This window comes from Sus scrofa, chromosome 13 (genome assembly GCF_000003025.6).
Source record: "Sus scrofa isolate TJ Tabasco breed Duroc chromosome 13, Sscrofa11.1, whole genome shotgun sequence".
Classification (NCBI taxonomy): domain Eukaryota; kingdom Metazoa; phylum Chordata; class Mammalia; order Artiodactyla; family Suidae; genus Sus; species Sus scrofa.
The window spans coordinates 1,461,241-1,475,151 of record NC_010455.5 but is presented as its reverse complement, the minus strand read 5'-3'; the positions used below and the strand labels follow the sequence as shown (position 1 = coordinate 1,475,151).

Sequence of the window (13,911 nt, the reverse complement as noted above, 5' to 3'; positions counted from 1 at the left end):
TCTTCATAACTTTGTGTTAACACTGATCAAAAGAAGTGTAAGTGCTGACCACAAATATGATGCTGAAAAGATGGCCTCTGGATGTTTTTCGGATTCCTTCTGAAAATATCTAGCCTTTCTCCCCTTCCATCGTTAATATTCCCTTAACTCTCTCTTTGCTGACAAAGCTCTACTTCTTTCCCATTGTTCTTTTACCATCCTTTGTCCTCTTTCTATCCTCTTCCTTCCTGCTCCCAACTACAGTGATTTTATCGTGTGCTTCTCTTAAATCAAAGATTATTAATAGAGGAATTTCAGTTAACTCCCAAGTTAATCCTAGCCTGTGATATAATGATGTAGTTCAATTTTCAGTCACTTCTGGATTTTTTAAATATATATGTCTAATTTCTTTAAGTCATAATTTTGTGTCACTAAATTTCATATTTTTACTCACCTGAAAAGATCAGCCTGCTCATCCCAGTGTTTAAGAAGAATTTTTACTTTGTGCAGTGTTATGTTCCACCTGAGTCTTCAGCTTTACATTGAGATCTGTTTAGTCTCAAAATGGCTGCTTTTATTTTGAGTTGCCATCAAGCTTTGAAATGCTGAAATCTTATATCAAGTAATAGGTATTTGGATGCATGCCATGCAGTTTGTTGCTGTACAAAGAAGAATGTTTTTTAGCCCAGCAGGTTCCTTTGTTATCCTCACTGCCATTGTCAGTGATGACCTGCAGTGGTTCAAATGATATGCGGTGGCACTAAGGCAAAACTGTACCCTGTACAACCTGAGTATTTGACCTGTGTTTAACAGTTTCGTTCTGGCTTTTTTTGGAGAGCAGACTTCATGACACAAAGGCAGAAATAAGATAGTCAGGTCAGAATTATTGGCCTGGTGTGTTGGCGGTGGGTTTCAGCATTCAAGTAAGACATTGATATATTTGATGATGGAACCAAACTGTAGCATGTGAGAGAGGAGGAGGAATCAGGATGGTTCCCCAAATTTAGAGCCCAAGCCATTGCAAGGATGCACTTGCCTTTGGCAAAGGATGCGAAGGAGCATATGTTTGGGAAAATAATAGGAATTCAGCTTGGGAAGTTTAAGTCTGAGTTGAGACCTCTGTCTCAAGGTCCTCTGTCCAAGAGGAAATGTGGAGTCAGTTTGGTGGATCAGTAAAATCAATCAGGATTTCAGAAGAGATGCCCATGCTGGAGATAAAAATGCATATAAGGGAGATCCCATCGTGGCTCAATGGTTAACGAATCCAACTAGGAACCATGAGGTTGTGGGTTCAATCCCTGGCCTTGCTCAGTGGGTTAAGGATTCAGTGTTGCCGTGAGCTATGGTGTAGTTTTCAGACATGGCTTGGATCCTGCGTTGCTGTGGCTCTGGAGTAGGCCGGCGGCTACAGCTTGGATTAGACCCCTAGCCTGGGAACCTCCATATGCAATGGATGTGGCCCTAGAAAGACAAAAAAAAAAGCTTTAAAAATGCATATAAATAAGATCCAAATTGCTAGGGTGGGATGGGATTCCCTAGGGAGAGGTAGGGATTCTTTTTTAAAAATGTAAATTGAATGTTTTATTTAACAGAAATTTGCATTTTTGATGAATATGTTTTACATTTTAATGTTTTTTGAAGTGGTTATAAAGGCCTTCTTTGGAGACACAGGCCCTGAATGTTTTGCAGAGAGATGATTTAAGTCTCATAATTAGTTACTAAGTAGGGATTCTTAGACCTCTTCTAGAGAAGAGTCCAGGAACTGAGTCCAGCAGGGAGACTTTAGGGGGGCCTGGAGGAACCTGCACAAGAGGAACAGCCAGAAAGGTAGGAGAAGGAAGGGGAGTGTAGGGTGTCCTAAAGCTAGGAGAAGAGGTTGTCTCAGGAGGAGGGGGTTTTCGGCTGTGTTTGGGGGTTAGTTGCCTGAGAAATGGTACTGGTGTCAGCAGTGTGGGGAGTCTTTGGTGCTGAACAGGAGTTTCAGTTCAGGGTGGGTGTAGCAGCCTGATTTCAAGGACTGAGAGAGAGTGGGAAAGAGAAATGGGAGAGAGCAAGTATAAGCAGCTCTCCAGGGGAGTTTCACTCTAAAGAGAAGGGGAAGGAGGGTGGCAGCTGAGATAGGAAGGGAAGGTTTGTTTTTGTTTTTGGTTAAATGGAAAAAAGAATATCATGTTTTTATAATGATGGTAAAGATGCAGCAGCAAGGGAAAATTTTAATGTAAGAGGAGAGAGAATTTCTGATAGATAAGAAGGTAGAGTATTTGACCTGTACTCAAAGCATATTTGTTTAGATCATTTATAGTAAAAGGAGAGATGGAGGGAATATTGTCTGGGTACAGATACTGCATGGTGGAAGTTGTGGAAGTTTCCTCTTGATTCTGCTTTCTTTCAAGTAGAAAACAAGGTTATCAGCTGAGAGTGAGATTGGAGAAAGGGATGACTTAGAAGGATGAGGAGTTCCCGTTGGGGCACAAGGGAAACAAATCCAACTGGGAACCATGAGGTTGCGGGTTCGATCCCTGGCCTTGCTCAGTGGGTTAAAGGATCTGGCGTTTCTGTGGGCTGTGGTGTAGGTTGCAGACGTGGCTCGGATCTGGCGTTGCTTTGGCTCTGGCATAGGTCGGCGGCTACAGCTCCAATTAGACCCCTAGCCTGGGAACCTCCATATGCCTTGGGTTTGGCTCTAAAAAGGACAAAAGACAAAACAAAAACAAAAAAACAGCAAGAAGGATGAGGAGAGAAAACTAGTGTGGACCCATGCCCTAGGAGAGTAGGAGAGAGAACGGTGGGTAACGTGGGTATTAAAGTCATGCAGCTTGGGGGTGTTGGAGAGAGTGCCAGGGAGGCATAGGTTACAGATCCCCTGGAAATGTGGGCTGTGGCCTGGGGAGCAGTGAGCACTGCAGGTATCAAAGTACAGTCTCTGTACTGAGGATTTGTGGCTAATGAAGGGGAATAGAAGATGCCTACCCCTTTGGGGCTCTCCTCCTGGTGCTCCTTGAGAGGACTGCAGGAACAGTCCATGTCTTGTGGAAAAATCAGGTTAGAGCGGTGTAGGAGAGTGGAGGCCCAGGGATTTGTCGATGACTAGCCGTGAGGCACAGTGAGAGGACTTCAGAAGACCAGGAGTTGGGAGCAGAAGAGGGGATTAAATATGTGCTTTGGAGAGAGAGGGTAATATAAACAGGTAGAGACATAGTAGAAGAGATCCTGATGAGTTTACCTGAAAGGAAGAGCATGAGCAGACACATCATTCTGCTTAACATCAAAAAAAGAGTATGGACATTGAGGAGCAGCTGTTCTTTAAGTCCCCTGAATGCAGAACAAATGGAAAAGACCATTTTAATTGTGTTCAGTGACAAGGAAACAGATGCAAGAGAGTTTTTTCTTTCTCTGTCTTGGAACCATTACAAGAATAAGGCTGTTTTCTCTTTGGAGTTTAAACATAATGGGATAAATCGGGTAAATTGTTTAGATTATATATTTCCTATGGTCCCTTTGGTAAAGTTTGAAATGACCATATCAAATGAGTGTCTTAACAAACGTATGGCATAATCTTAAACTTAATCTCAGTGGCAAAATAAATAGTCTAAATTGATCATTAAAAAATATTCTTAGTCACAAGTGTATAGGTTATTCTGATATTTCTTAATGTTAAAGATTTTTAGTGTATCCTGTGTTTTAACAGGTTGCGGTATTTTACAGAGCTAGTCCAAGACACAAGATGAAAATTATTAAGGTAGGTCTCTAAGAGTTACATTATTTTATCTCTGTATCCACAATGCTACTTCTTTGTCTTTTGTTAAGTCTGCAGTACTACTGAGAGTATTGATAGAGCACCGAAGTCAGAAGTATTGGGAAGTAAAAAGTGTGTTTTAAAGCCTGAAACATCAATAGAGAATTTAGTTAGCAGAGGAAGATGTAGAAGAAAACTTTAATGAAATGTCTGCAAATACAACCTTTTTTAAACATTTGAACAAAGTAGAAGTATGTTCTGACAGGAGTTTATAGCCAGATCATCCTGGTGTGAATAAGAATAATTACTTAGAAACTGAGCAAATACAGCAGGAAAAATATGTTGTGAGAGAGTGAAGAGTATTTAAAAGACTATGGTTACTTATATTAGTCAAATATATACAAAGCAGTTGACATGGCATCCATCAGTTCATGGACTTAAATGATTTATCACAGTAGTGCTCCATTGTATTAAGCCTTGGCATTAATGACACTGTGGGCTGGGTAATCCTTCATTGTGAGGGGCTCTCCTGAATATTACAGGTTTAGCAGCATCCCTGGCTCCTACCCACTAGATGCTGGTAGCATCCCTGAAGTCATAGCAATCAGAAATGTCTCCAGACTTTGCCAGACATCCCGTGGGAGAGAAAACTGCCCCTGACGACCACTGTGTAATTGACTCTACATCAGGCTTTACTTCTCACACAAGGGAATATTAATAGCAGCTTTTTTTTTTTTTTTTTTTTTTTTTTGTCTTTTTAGGGCTGTACCCGTGGCATATGGAGGTTCTCAGGCCAGGGGTCAAATCAGAGCTGTAGCCGATGGCCTATACCACAGCCACAGCAATGCGGGATTGGAGCCAAGTCTGTGACCTACATCACAGCTCACAGCAACAGCTGGTCCTTATCCCATTGAGAGAGGCCAGGGATTGAATTCTAGTCCTATTGGATGCTAGTTGGGTTTGTTAACTGCTGAGCTAAGATGGGAACTCCAATAGCAGATTTTTTTAAGCTTTATCTTAAGACCTCCATGGATTTAAGTTTATTGAAAAAGTGATGGTCTGTATTATTTTCAGCCTTTTGTTTGTTTTAATGGCTGTTCCTGTGGCATATGGAAGTACCGGGGCTAGAGCTTGAATCAGAGCTGCACCTGATGGCCTGTAACACAGCCGCAGCAACCTCCACTACTCAACCTACACAAGCCTCATTTGCAACCTTTACTACAGCTTGTGGCAACATCGGATCTTTAACCCACTTCGTGAGGCCAGGGGTTGAACCCATATCCTCATGGACACTATGTCAAGTTCTTAACCTGCTGAGCCACAATAGGAACTCCTTTCATTATGTGGAAAAAAAGAAAGAGGATTTTTTTTACCCCCTTATCTGTGTGGAAGTAGCATTTTAATCAGAACTCCTCTGTCCCACTTCCCCTTGCCCCCAGTCTCTCCAGAAGAACGGGTCAGTCGTGGCCATGACTGGAGATGGAGTAAATGATGCAGTTGCTCTGAAGGCTGCAGACATTGGAGTTGCGATGGGTCAGACTGGCACAGATGTTTGCAAAGAGGCAGCAGACATGATCCTGGTGGATGACGATTTCCAGACTATCATGTAGGTGATGAATGAGTGATGATTCAGCTCTGATGAGTGTGCGTCAGAGAATCTCTTCCCTTCTTTCCCGCACCCCACCCCATTATTCAGCTGGAAAAGAGTTGGGCAGTATTTAGGCACTGGGTGAACTAAACTATTTTACTAATTGGTCTTATTTTGTATCCTAATGGACAGTTTTGGGGAAAATTATTTATATGGATTGGACAGCAATAAATAGCAGGGCTGTTCATTTAAGAAATATTTACTGAGTACCAGCCAAGGGACACGTTTTTCTGGACCCTGGTGTGGTGGTTCAGCAGTGACTCTTCTTGAGGCTTTTATTCTGATTAATTCAGGCTCTCAAAAATTAGCATGTGCCTGACCTCACAGAAAGTATTATAAATAAAGACCCTATCCATCTCTGTTTCCTAATGTCAGGAATTGTTCAGGTTGTCAGTGTTGCAGTTTATTGTTGGAATAGCTTTGTTTCACCCATGGTTTCTAATTGGCTTAAGGTTCTTATGTGCCTTCTGGTATCAGTTCCGTAGTGTTTAGGTGGAGGTCACTTGATAATCACCTCTCGGATGATCTGACTCTTGGTTTGGTGAGGCCCCAGGTGCTTCATTAACAGTGTGGCCTGAAGTGGAGCATGCAGGTCCCCAGGACCTAGAATTTCTAGGCCCTTGTAAGGATATAAGATTTAATTTCCACTATTAGAATTGTGGAGATAGAACCAGTTCTTTTATAAAACTCCTATTTTCTTAGATTGAGCAAAATGAAAGAAGTTACATGAATGTTTGTAAACCGTATTTTTTTATAATTTTGGTACAACATATGTCTATTTGTGTGTAGGAACAACAGCTTAAATCTGTAATTTCATATATCCCATTGCCATTTAATTCCTGACCTATGCTAATTTAACCTCTTATTACTGTGCATGCAATTTATATCTTTAAGAAAAATAAACTTGGAGGGGTAATACAGAAGATCATTGTTTTAGTATCATGAAAGTGTATTATTTTCTCTTGTGTAGAAATACAGTATGTGATTTTAATGTTGAAATATCTTTTTAAGAATAAAAATTTTTAGCGTAGTGATACTAGTTTGGGTAGAGAGAGGAAGGCTTGACTTTCATTCCTTGCTAGTATGGTGTTTCCCTATTTTTTCCTAATTTAATTAAGTAATGAAAATAATAGATTCTTTTATTGATGTATGTGTTTTATCAGTTGGAAATTTGTTTTCAAAATTAGTTACACAGTATTTTAGTATCGATATATCCTTATTTTTCTGTGATAATATTTTCTCACTTAATTTTATTTTAAATTTCAGGTCTGCAATTGAAGAGGGTAAAGGGATTTATAATAACATTAAAAATTTTGTTAGATTCCAGCTGAGCACGTAAGTTTATAGGAAATTTGTCACCATGGATAAATTATTTGAAAAGTAGAATTCAAGCAGAATGCCTAGGAGCTTCTGGGCTCTGTTTCTGAGGGTTGTTCATATGTTTAAGTTTTCCAGTATAAAAATTGAATTCAATCTTTAAGACTAAAATTGGCATGATAAATGTGACAATTAGATGTCTGTATCATTATCAAAATACATAAAATCTTTGTGGCTTAATAGCTCCTGAAATAACTGAGGAAGGGACATCAAATTTTAATTTTTCTTTTCTTTTTTTCTTTTTTTTTTTTTTTGGTCTTTTTGTCTTCTTAGGGCACACCTGTGGCATATGGAGGTTCCCAGGTTAGGGGTCCAATCGAAACTGTAGACGCTGGCCTACGCCACAGCCACAGCAACTCGGCATCCGAGTCGAGTCTGCAACCTATACCACAGCTCACAGCAACGCTGGATCCTTAACCCACTGAGCGAGGTCAGGGATTGAACCTGGGTCCTCCTGGATGCTAATTGGGTTCACTAACTGCTGAGCCACAACGGGAACTCCAAATTTTAATGTTTCTTTTTGCTGTCTTTTTTCAAAAGTAGTAGAGCTTTTCTGTAGTGAAAAAACAGTTAAAACCAAAGGAAAAAAAAAGTTAACAAAAATATTACTGGAACTGTTAATTGTTGTCTGAACTCAATTTAAAAATTCTTTCTTGAGACCTTCGGTGACCAGCGAGGGTTGGGGAAGGAGTGGGACAGACTAGGAGTTTGGGGTTAGTAGATACAAACTGTTACATTTAGAATGGATAAGAAGTGAGGTTCTATTGTGTATAGCACAGGGAACTATATTCAGTCTCTTGGGAATAGAATATGATGAAATTGGCACAATATTGTAAATTAATTGTTCTCTAATAAAAAAATTAAAAAAAAACTTGCATAACAAAAATTCTTCCTTGGAGTTCCCTGGTGGCTTGGGGGGTTAAGGATATGGCATTATCCCTGCTGTGGCTCTGGTTACTACTGTGGTGCAGATTTATCCCTGGCTCAGGAACTTCCACATGCAGCGGACGTGGCCAAAAAAGGCTGTGGACTGTAAGGGTTAACGCTTAGTTTCAAATGTTCACACTAATGAAGCATTAGGTTACTTGGAAGTACAGGCTTCCTTTAAGAGAAGAGCAGTAACCCAAGAGTTTTAAATGCTAAGAAAGCAATGTCATAAAATTAGCAAGAATTATACCATACCAATACATTTTTTTAAAATGACTCTTTCTTTCAACAGGAGTATAGCAGCATTAACTTTAATCTCATTGGCCACATTAATGAACTTTCCCAATCCTCTCAATGCCATGCAGATTCTGTGGATCAATATTATAATGGATGGACCTCCAGCTCAGAGGTAAGAGTTTCTCATTCATAAACTAGCAAGACAGGATGGCAGGATGGCCTGATATAAGCTTTAAGACTTTCTTCACGGGGAGCATTGGAAATCTTTGCAGCATTGTGTTTCTTATCAGCTGTGAGGTGGGAGATATCATTTACTGTCTTGGGGTACTTGTTCACGCATTGTGGATCTGAGCTCTTATGTCGTTAGGTGCCCAACCTGAAATGGAGAACAGAGCACGGAGCAGGTGCAGTCCCTGTTCTCTAAGTAAGCTTTTTATCTCTTAGAATAGGATGTAATGGAGAAGTCTCTGGGTTCAGTGTTATTACAAGGTTCTCTTTTCAGTCTTAGAGACTTTGGGAAAGTATTGAAGAACCTAGGCATATGTATATTTTCTTTTATAATAATGGGACCATAGATGGTGCTTCCCAACACAGAGTGACACGTGTCAGTGACCATTACAACACATGATCTTAGTTGAGACTTCTTTGCATGAGAGATACTTCAAAATCCAGTTGGTAGGTCGTATATTTTCAGGCCATATTTGAAATAAGTAAATATTCATGTTAACAAAATTGGGCAATTTTGTGGAATTTGATTATCAGTCCCCTACCAAACTGTGCCACATAAACAAAAGAGGAAAGGGTGATAAAATTTGTGGTTGTTTTCAAGTAATTGTGGCCAAGGTTTTCTTTATGATTTACCACTTTGTTTCTATAAGAAGGCACATAGCTTCTGGGATACTTGAGGTCACTAAGTTGTGAAATTAATAAACCCAAATCTTAGTTAAAACTTTAAAGTGATTCACTTTTCTGTTTGTTTTGAAGCCTTGGAGTAGAACCAGTGGATAAAGATGTCATCCGTAAACCTCCACGCAACTGGAAGGACAGCATCTTGACCAAAAACCTGATCCTTAAAATACTTGTTTCCTCAATAATCATTGTTTGCGGGACTTTGTTTGTCTTCTGGCGGGAGGTATGCTCTCACTGGATAAGTTGCTTTATTAAAATGTGTATTAAATAGAAGGCTGGAAAGTTAGGAAAGCTCTTTGAAAAATAAAATGAAAACATTTTAAAATAGTTTGACCTCAGTATTTATGGATTAATAAAATTCCTGATTCATGTATTAGAGTAAATTAAACCTGCAGAGAATGGAGTTCTTATTGTAGCTCAGTGGGTTGAGCCTGACTGGAATCCATGAGGATGTGGGTTCGATCCTTGGTCTCACTCAGTGGATTAAGGATCCGGTGTTGCCATGAGCTGTGGTGTAGGTCACAGATGCAGCTCAGATCCGAAAAATAAACCTGAATCAAAGTATCTGATATAATAAAAATTAACCTGAAAATTTGGGAAGGTGTTAGATAATCTGTCTTTAATATAGCTACTGTATTGTCATCAGAAAAGAAAGTTGTTTTAATATCTATTTTATGCTTTGTGAGAAGACTTGTTACTTTAGATTACAGCTGTTCATTAGGTGACTTATTTAAATGGCCTATAGGAAATTTAGGTTGCTTATATGTTTTATATCATAAAATAAACCTATTTCATTCTGAGAGAGAGAAAATATTAACCTTTAAAAAGCATGCAGTATTTGTCCATTAAATTCAGCTAGCTGAGGGAGTTCCTTGCGTCATGGTTAGATCGCATTCCACTGTGCTATTCAGTCCTATCTGAGGGACAGCTGTGCACTTGGCGGTCAATGGTAGGTTCGGCCCTTCCACCACTGGTGGCTGGATTCAGTCCCTCATCTGGGAACTGAGGTCCACATCAAGCTGCTGCATGTTGCAGGCAAAAAAAAAAAAAAAAAGAAAGAAAAAAAGAATCCAGCCAAATCATTTTTTCCTCTTGACAGCTGCGAGACAATGTGATAACACCTCGGGACACAACGATGACCTTCACATGCTTTGTGTTTTTTGACATGTTCAATGCACTGAGTTCCAGATCCCAGGTATGCTTAGTTGGTCTTAGCTAATTAATTCAGTGGGTAGAGTACTTTCCAATTGTAAGTGGACAAGGATTATGGGTTTTTAACTTTGCCTGCTTCTGTAACCATGATTATAGCCCTAGATAATAGTCTTCTTAGCAACATGTGCCTAAAAATGTATCATAATGGGAATGTGGCATTTGGGGGGGATAAGCCTTATCTTTAGCCAGAAGATCAGAGTAAATCACAGTTCTCATCCCCTGATTTTCTTCTTTATTTTCTTGTTATCAGTAGCTATATGATAGTTTCAAGTTAACATCTAAACATAGGACAAAACTCGTGGCTTCTCTTGAAATGGTAATAGTCTAATTAAAAGTTTAGAAGAACAGGTTTGTGCATATTTTATTTCCATCAGTGTGTCAAAGCTGTGGACATTCTAGTTTTCTTTTCTTCCCCTGCTGTATCTTACGGTGGATTGCCTTTTTCTGATCAAAATGCTTTGATAGAAAATAATGGACTGGAACCTAATGGTGCTTTTTCAGAGTATGCTGTTCTTGGAAATAAATTCCATTTGAAGCCTGACTGTTCATTTTAGAGCACCTTATGAGTCCTTACCTATATCTGTCACTATTTGCCATGGTAAAACTTTTCAAGTACAGTGCATTGTTGTTAATTTAAATTGATTTTATAGCATCACTCTTAAGGCAAGTCCTTGAAAAAGAGAAGCTGCTTTAAAATTTATCCTTATTCCATCTGAATTATTCCAAAATAATAGTTAAAATTAAGAGATTCCCTGGTACTGCTATTGTAGAATTAAGTCCAGCATATTACAAATTGGAGGTGAATGTCATAGTAAATAAATTGTTTTTATGATTGAGAAATAGTAACTGAACTCTCTGCTCTGCCAACAGACCAAATCTGTGTTTGAGATTGGACTCTGCAGTAATAAAATGTTTTGCTACGCAGTTCTTGGATCCATCATGGGACAGTTATTAGTTATTTACTTTCCTCCACTTCAGAAAGTTTTTCAGACCGAGAGCCTAAGTGTACTGGGTAAAGGAAATGTTATCTTTATAATTTACATATTATAAATGAGTTGTATTTTTGATGCATTTGTTTTAGGAATTTTCTTTGAAGGTGAAATAAGTGACTACCTTGCTTTGAAAACTGTGTATGCTCTCCTTTCTCATTTGGAGGCCTTTAGGGGTGTCACTCTTCTAAGTTGTTCATTTTTGGGGTATTTTTTTTCTTAAAATTTTTTTCCATGTAATTTTTTTATAGATTATCATTTTCAAAATCATATTTTGTATTTCTGAAAGATAGCAAATCAAAATTTGTTATAGAGTAATTGTAGTTTATAACTTTCTAGTCTGGTTTTTTTTTTTTTTTTGGTCTTTTTAGAGCTGCTCTTGGGCATATGGAAGTTCCCAGGCTAGGGGTCGAATTGGAGCTATAGCTGCTAGCCTATTCCACAGCTCATGGTAACACCATGTCCTTAACCTACTGAGCAAGGCTGGGGATTGAACCTATGTCCTCATGGATACTAGTCGGTTTTGCTGCAAATGAGCCACAGTGGGGAACTCCCTGTAACTTTTTAATCTTGTATAAAGGAAAAAAACTAAATTTAAGCTCACTGAAAACCAAGTGACTCTTTAAAAATTTAAAATTTTGGTAGTTAAACTACATTTTCCTATTCTTATTTGCTAATTTGCACATTCTTATTTTATGAAATAACAGCCCTAGAAGAGTTTTATTAAACTGATGTGGAAGACAGACATTATTCTTTCACATAGTGTGCATTAAATGCATCCTCAAATAGTACATTTAAGAGTTAATCTTCCTGTAGAAGTGTGAGGATAGATGCATTTTATGATAATGCTACTTCTCATTCTTGGGTTTGTAAGTTAATTTAGATAATTATGAATCCCTGTATTTTTGCTGTAGGTTTACCTTAAAGTTGAACTAGTTTAGTTTCAGTATTTTAATTTCATATTTATATCCCTTCCTCTTATAAAAGAAAATGGAGTTTTACAGAGACAGGTGCCATGTTTTGAAGCAGTAAGTAAGAATGAGATAGTGTGGATACAAACCGTTGTAAAGACACAGTCTTTAAACAGTGAGTTCCTCTAGACTTTCAAGTGGAATAGATGCAGATTTCTAAGTAATTTTCAGATAGACATTATTTAATCAGGAAGTTAGTCACCTGCTTGAACAGCCTTTAAAAAAGGCTGTGTGATCTATTAAATAGAAAACTTTTGCTTGTGTTGCTTTTAAAGGTTGTGGTTATTAGGTTATGGTTCAGGGAAAGTAGTCAAGAGAACTTGGGGTCTAGTTTTCTGGCTGCTGCCTGTCCTACCTGTGTGACTTTGGATAAGTCACTTCATAGCCTTGAGCCTTACTTTCCTTGTTTTTATCTTTTATCTTTTCTTTTCTTTTTTTTTTTTTTTTTTTCCCCTTAGGGCCACACCCGGGGCACATGGAAGTTCCCAGTCTAGGGGCCAAATTGGAGCTGTAGCTGTCAGCCTACACCACAGCTCATGGCAGCGTCAGATCCTTTACCCACTGAGCAAAGCCAGGGATTGAACCCATGTCTTCATGGATACTAGTTGGGTTTGTTATGGCTGAGCCACAATGGAAACTCCCTACTTTCCTTATTTTTAAACTGAGGTTAATTGTGGCTACTTCACGGAATGGTTGAGAAATTAGTGTATTTTGAAGCTTTGGTAAAATGCTAGAAAAACATAAGCTGTTACACTCTGCCTATAGGTTTCAAAGAGTTGTAAAACCAACTTATTTTCTTTCATAGATTTGCTGTTTCTTCTGGGTCTCACTTCATCAGTGTGCATAGTGGCAGAGATTATAAAGAAGGTTGAAAGGAGCCGGGAGAAGATCCAGAAGCCTGTTAGTTCAACATCGTCGTCTTTTCTTGAAGTATGATGCATATTGCATTCTTTAATTTGCAAACTAGGAATTGCAGCCTAAGGATCATTTAGAAGGGCAAGTTCAAGAGAAAAATGAAGATCTGAGAACGTTTGAAGTTTTCATTGACTGAAAATGAGCGTGAAATACTTGATTTGAGACTTTAATCTGCTGGCAGTCCCAAATGAAATTATGCAACTTTGATAACATATTCCTTGATTTAAATTGGCTTTTGCGATTGAGTGGAACTTTATAAAATGTATGAGCAGTTATTTAATTTAAAAAAAAAAGGTAAAACCTGAACCACCTTCTGCACTTAAAGAGGTCTAACAGTTCAGTACACTATCTATCTTAGATAGATAATAATTTTTTTTAATTTTTAAATATTGTACTATTTATGGTTATGGTGGTGGGGCTTTTTTCTAATAACACAAATAAATTTAATCATTTCAAAGGCATTCTATTTGGTTTAGAAGTTGATTCCCAGGAGTGCCATATTTCAGTTATTGTATTTCCTTTTCTCTGCAATGTAAGCAGCTCAGCTACCTTGTGTTACCATTTTTGTATCTGAAGTTTTTTGCACAGGATGTGACCACTGTCAGATCACTATTCTTTTCTTTCTTTTTGTGATTGAAAAGCCTATACTGCGATTTGAAGTAAATGTTTGCTTTTCTTAGTAAGTGTAAATGGTTGCTTTTTTTTCTTTTTCTTTTTTTTCTCTTTTGGTATGAGTCTTTGGGCTAGCAGAATTAATAACAGGGCTGTCAAATGGCATTCTAGGTAGGGTGCTGTATCTGTACTTAACACTGGGTTGTGGAGTCAAAAATATTTAAGACTGATTGGGCTGAAATTTATAGCAGATTTTATTAACGTGTTATGCCTTTTTTTTTTTTAGAGTTAAATATAAATACATACTGTGTCAAGTATAATTTTGTCATCTCCTAAATATAAATCCAAGGACCTCATCTGATTATCTGAATTTTATTATTTGTAATGCCTTCTTTATGT

At 38.2% G+C, this 13,911-nt stretch overlaps 1 protein-coding gene across 1 annotated transcript in view; it reads left to right on the top strand.

Moving 5' to 3' along the window:
• ATP2C1 (ATPase secretory pathway Ca2+ transporting 1) overlaps positions 1 to 13,590 on the top strand; it is a 118,474-nt gene extending 104,884 nt beyond the window's left edge. Inside the window, 8 exon segments of the mRNA XM_013990075.2 lie at positions 3,668 to 3,718; positions 5,155 to 5,321; positions 6,630 to 6,698; positions 7,960 to 8,076; positions 8,889 to 9,036; positions 9,913 to 10,008; positions 10,896 to 11,037; positions 12,791 to 13,590. Of these exon segments, the coding sequence (XP_013845529.2) occupies positions 3,668 to 3,718; positions 5,155 to 5,321; positions 6,630 to 6,698; positions 7,960 to 8,076; positions 8,889 to 9,036; positions 9,913 to 10,008; positions 10,896 to 11,037; positions 12,791 to 12,921 (921 nt within the window). The 3' untranslated portion in view covers positions 12,922 to 13,590.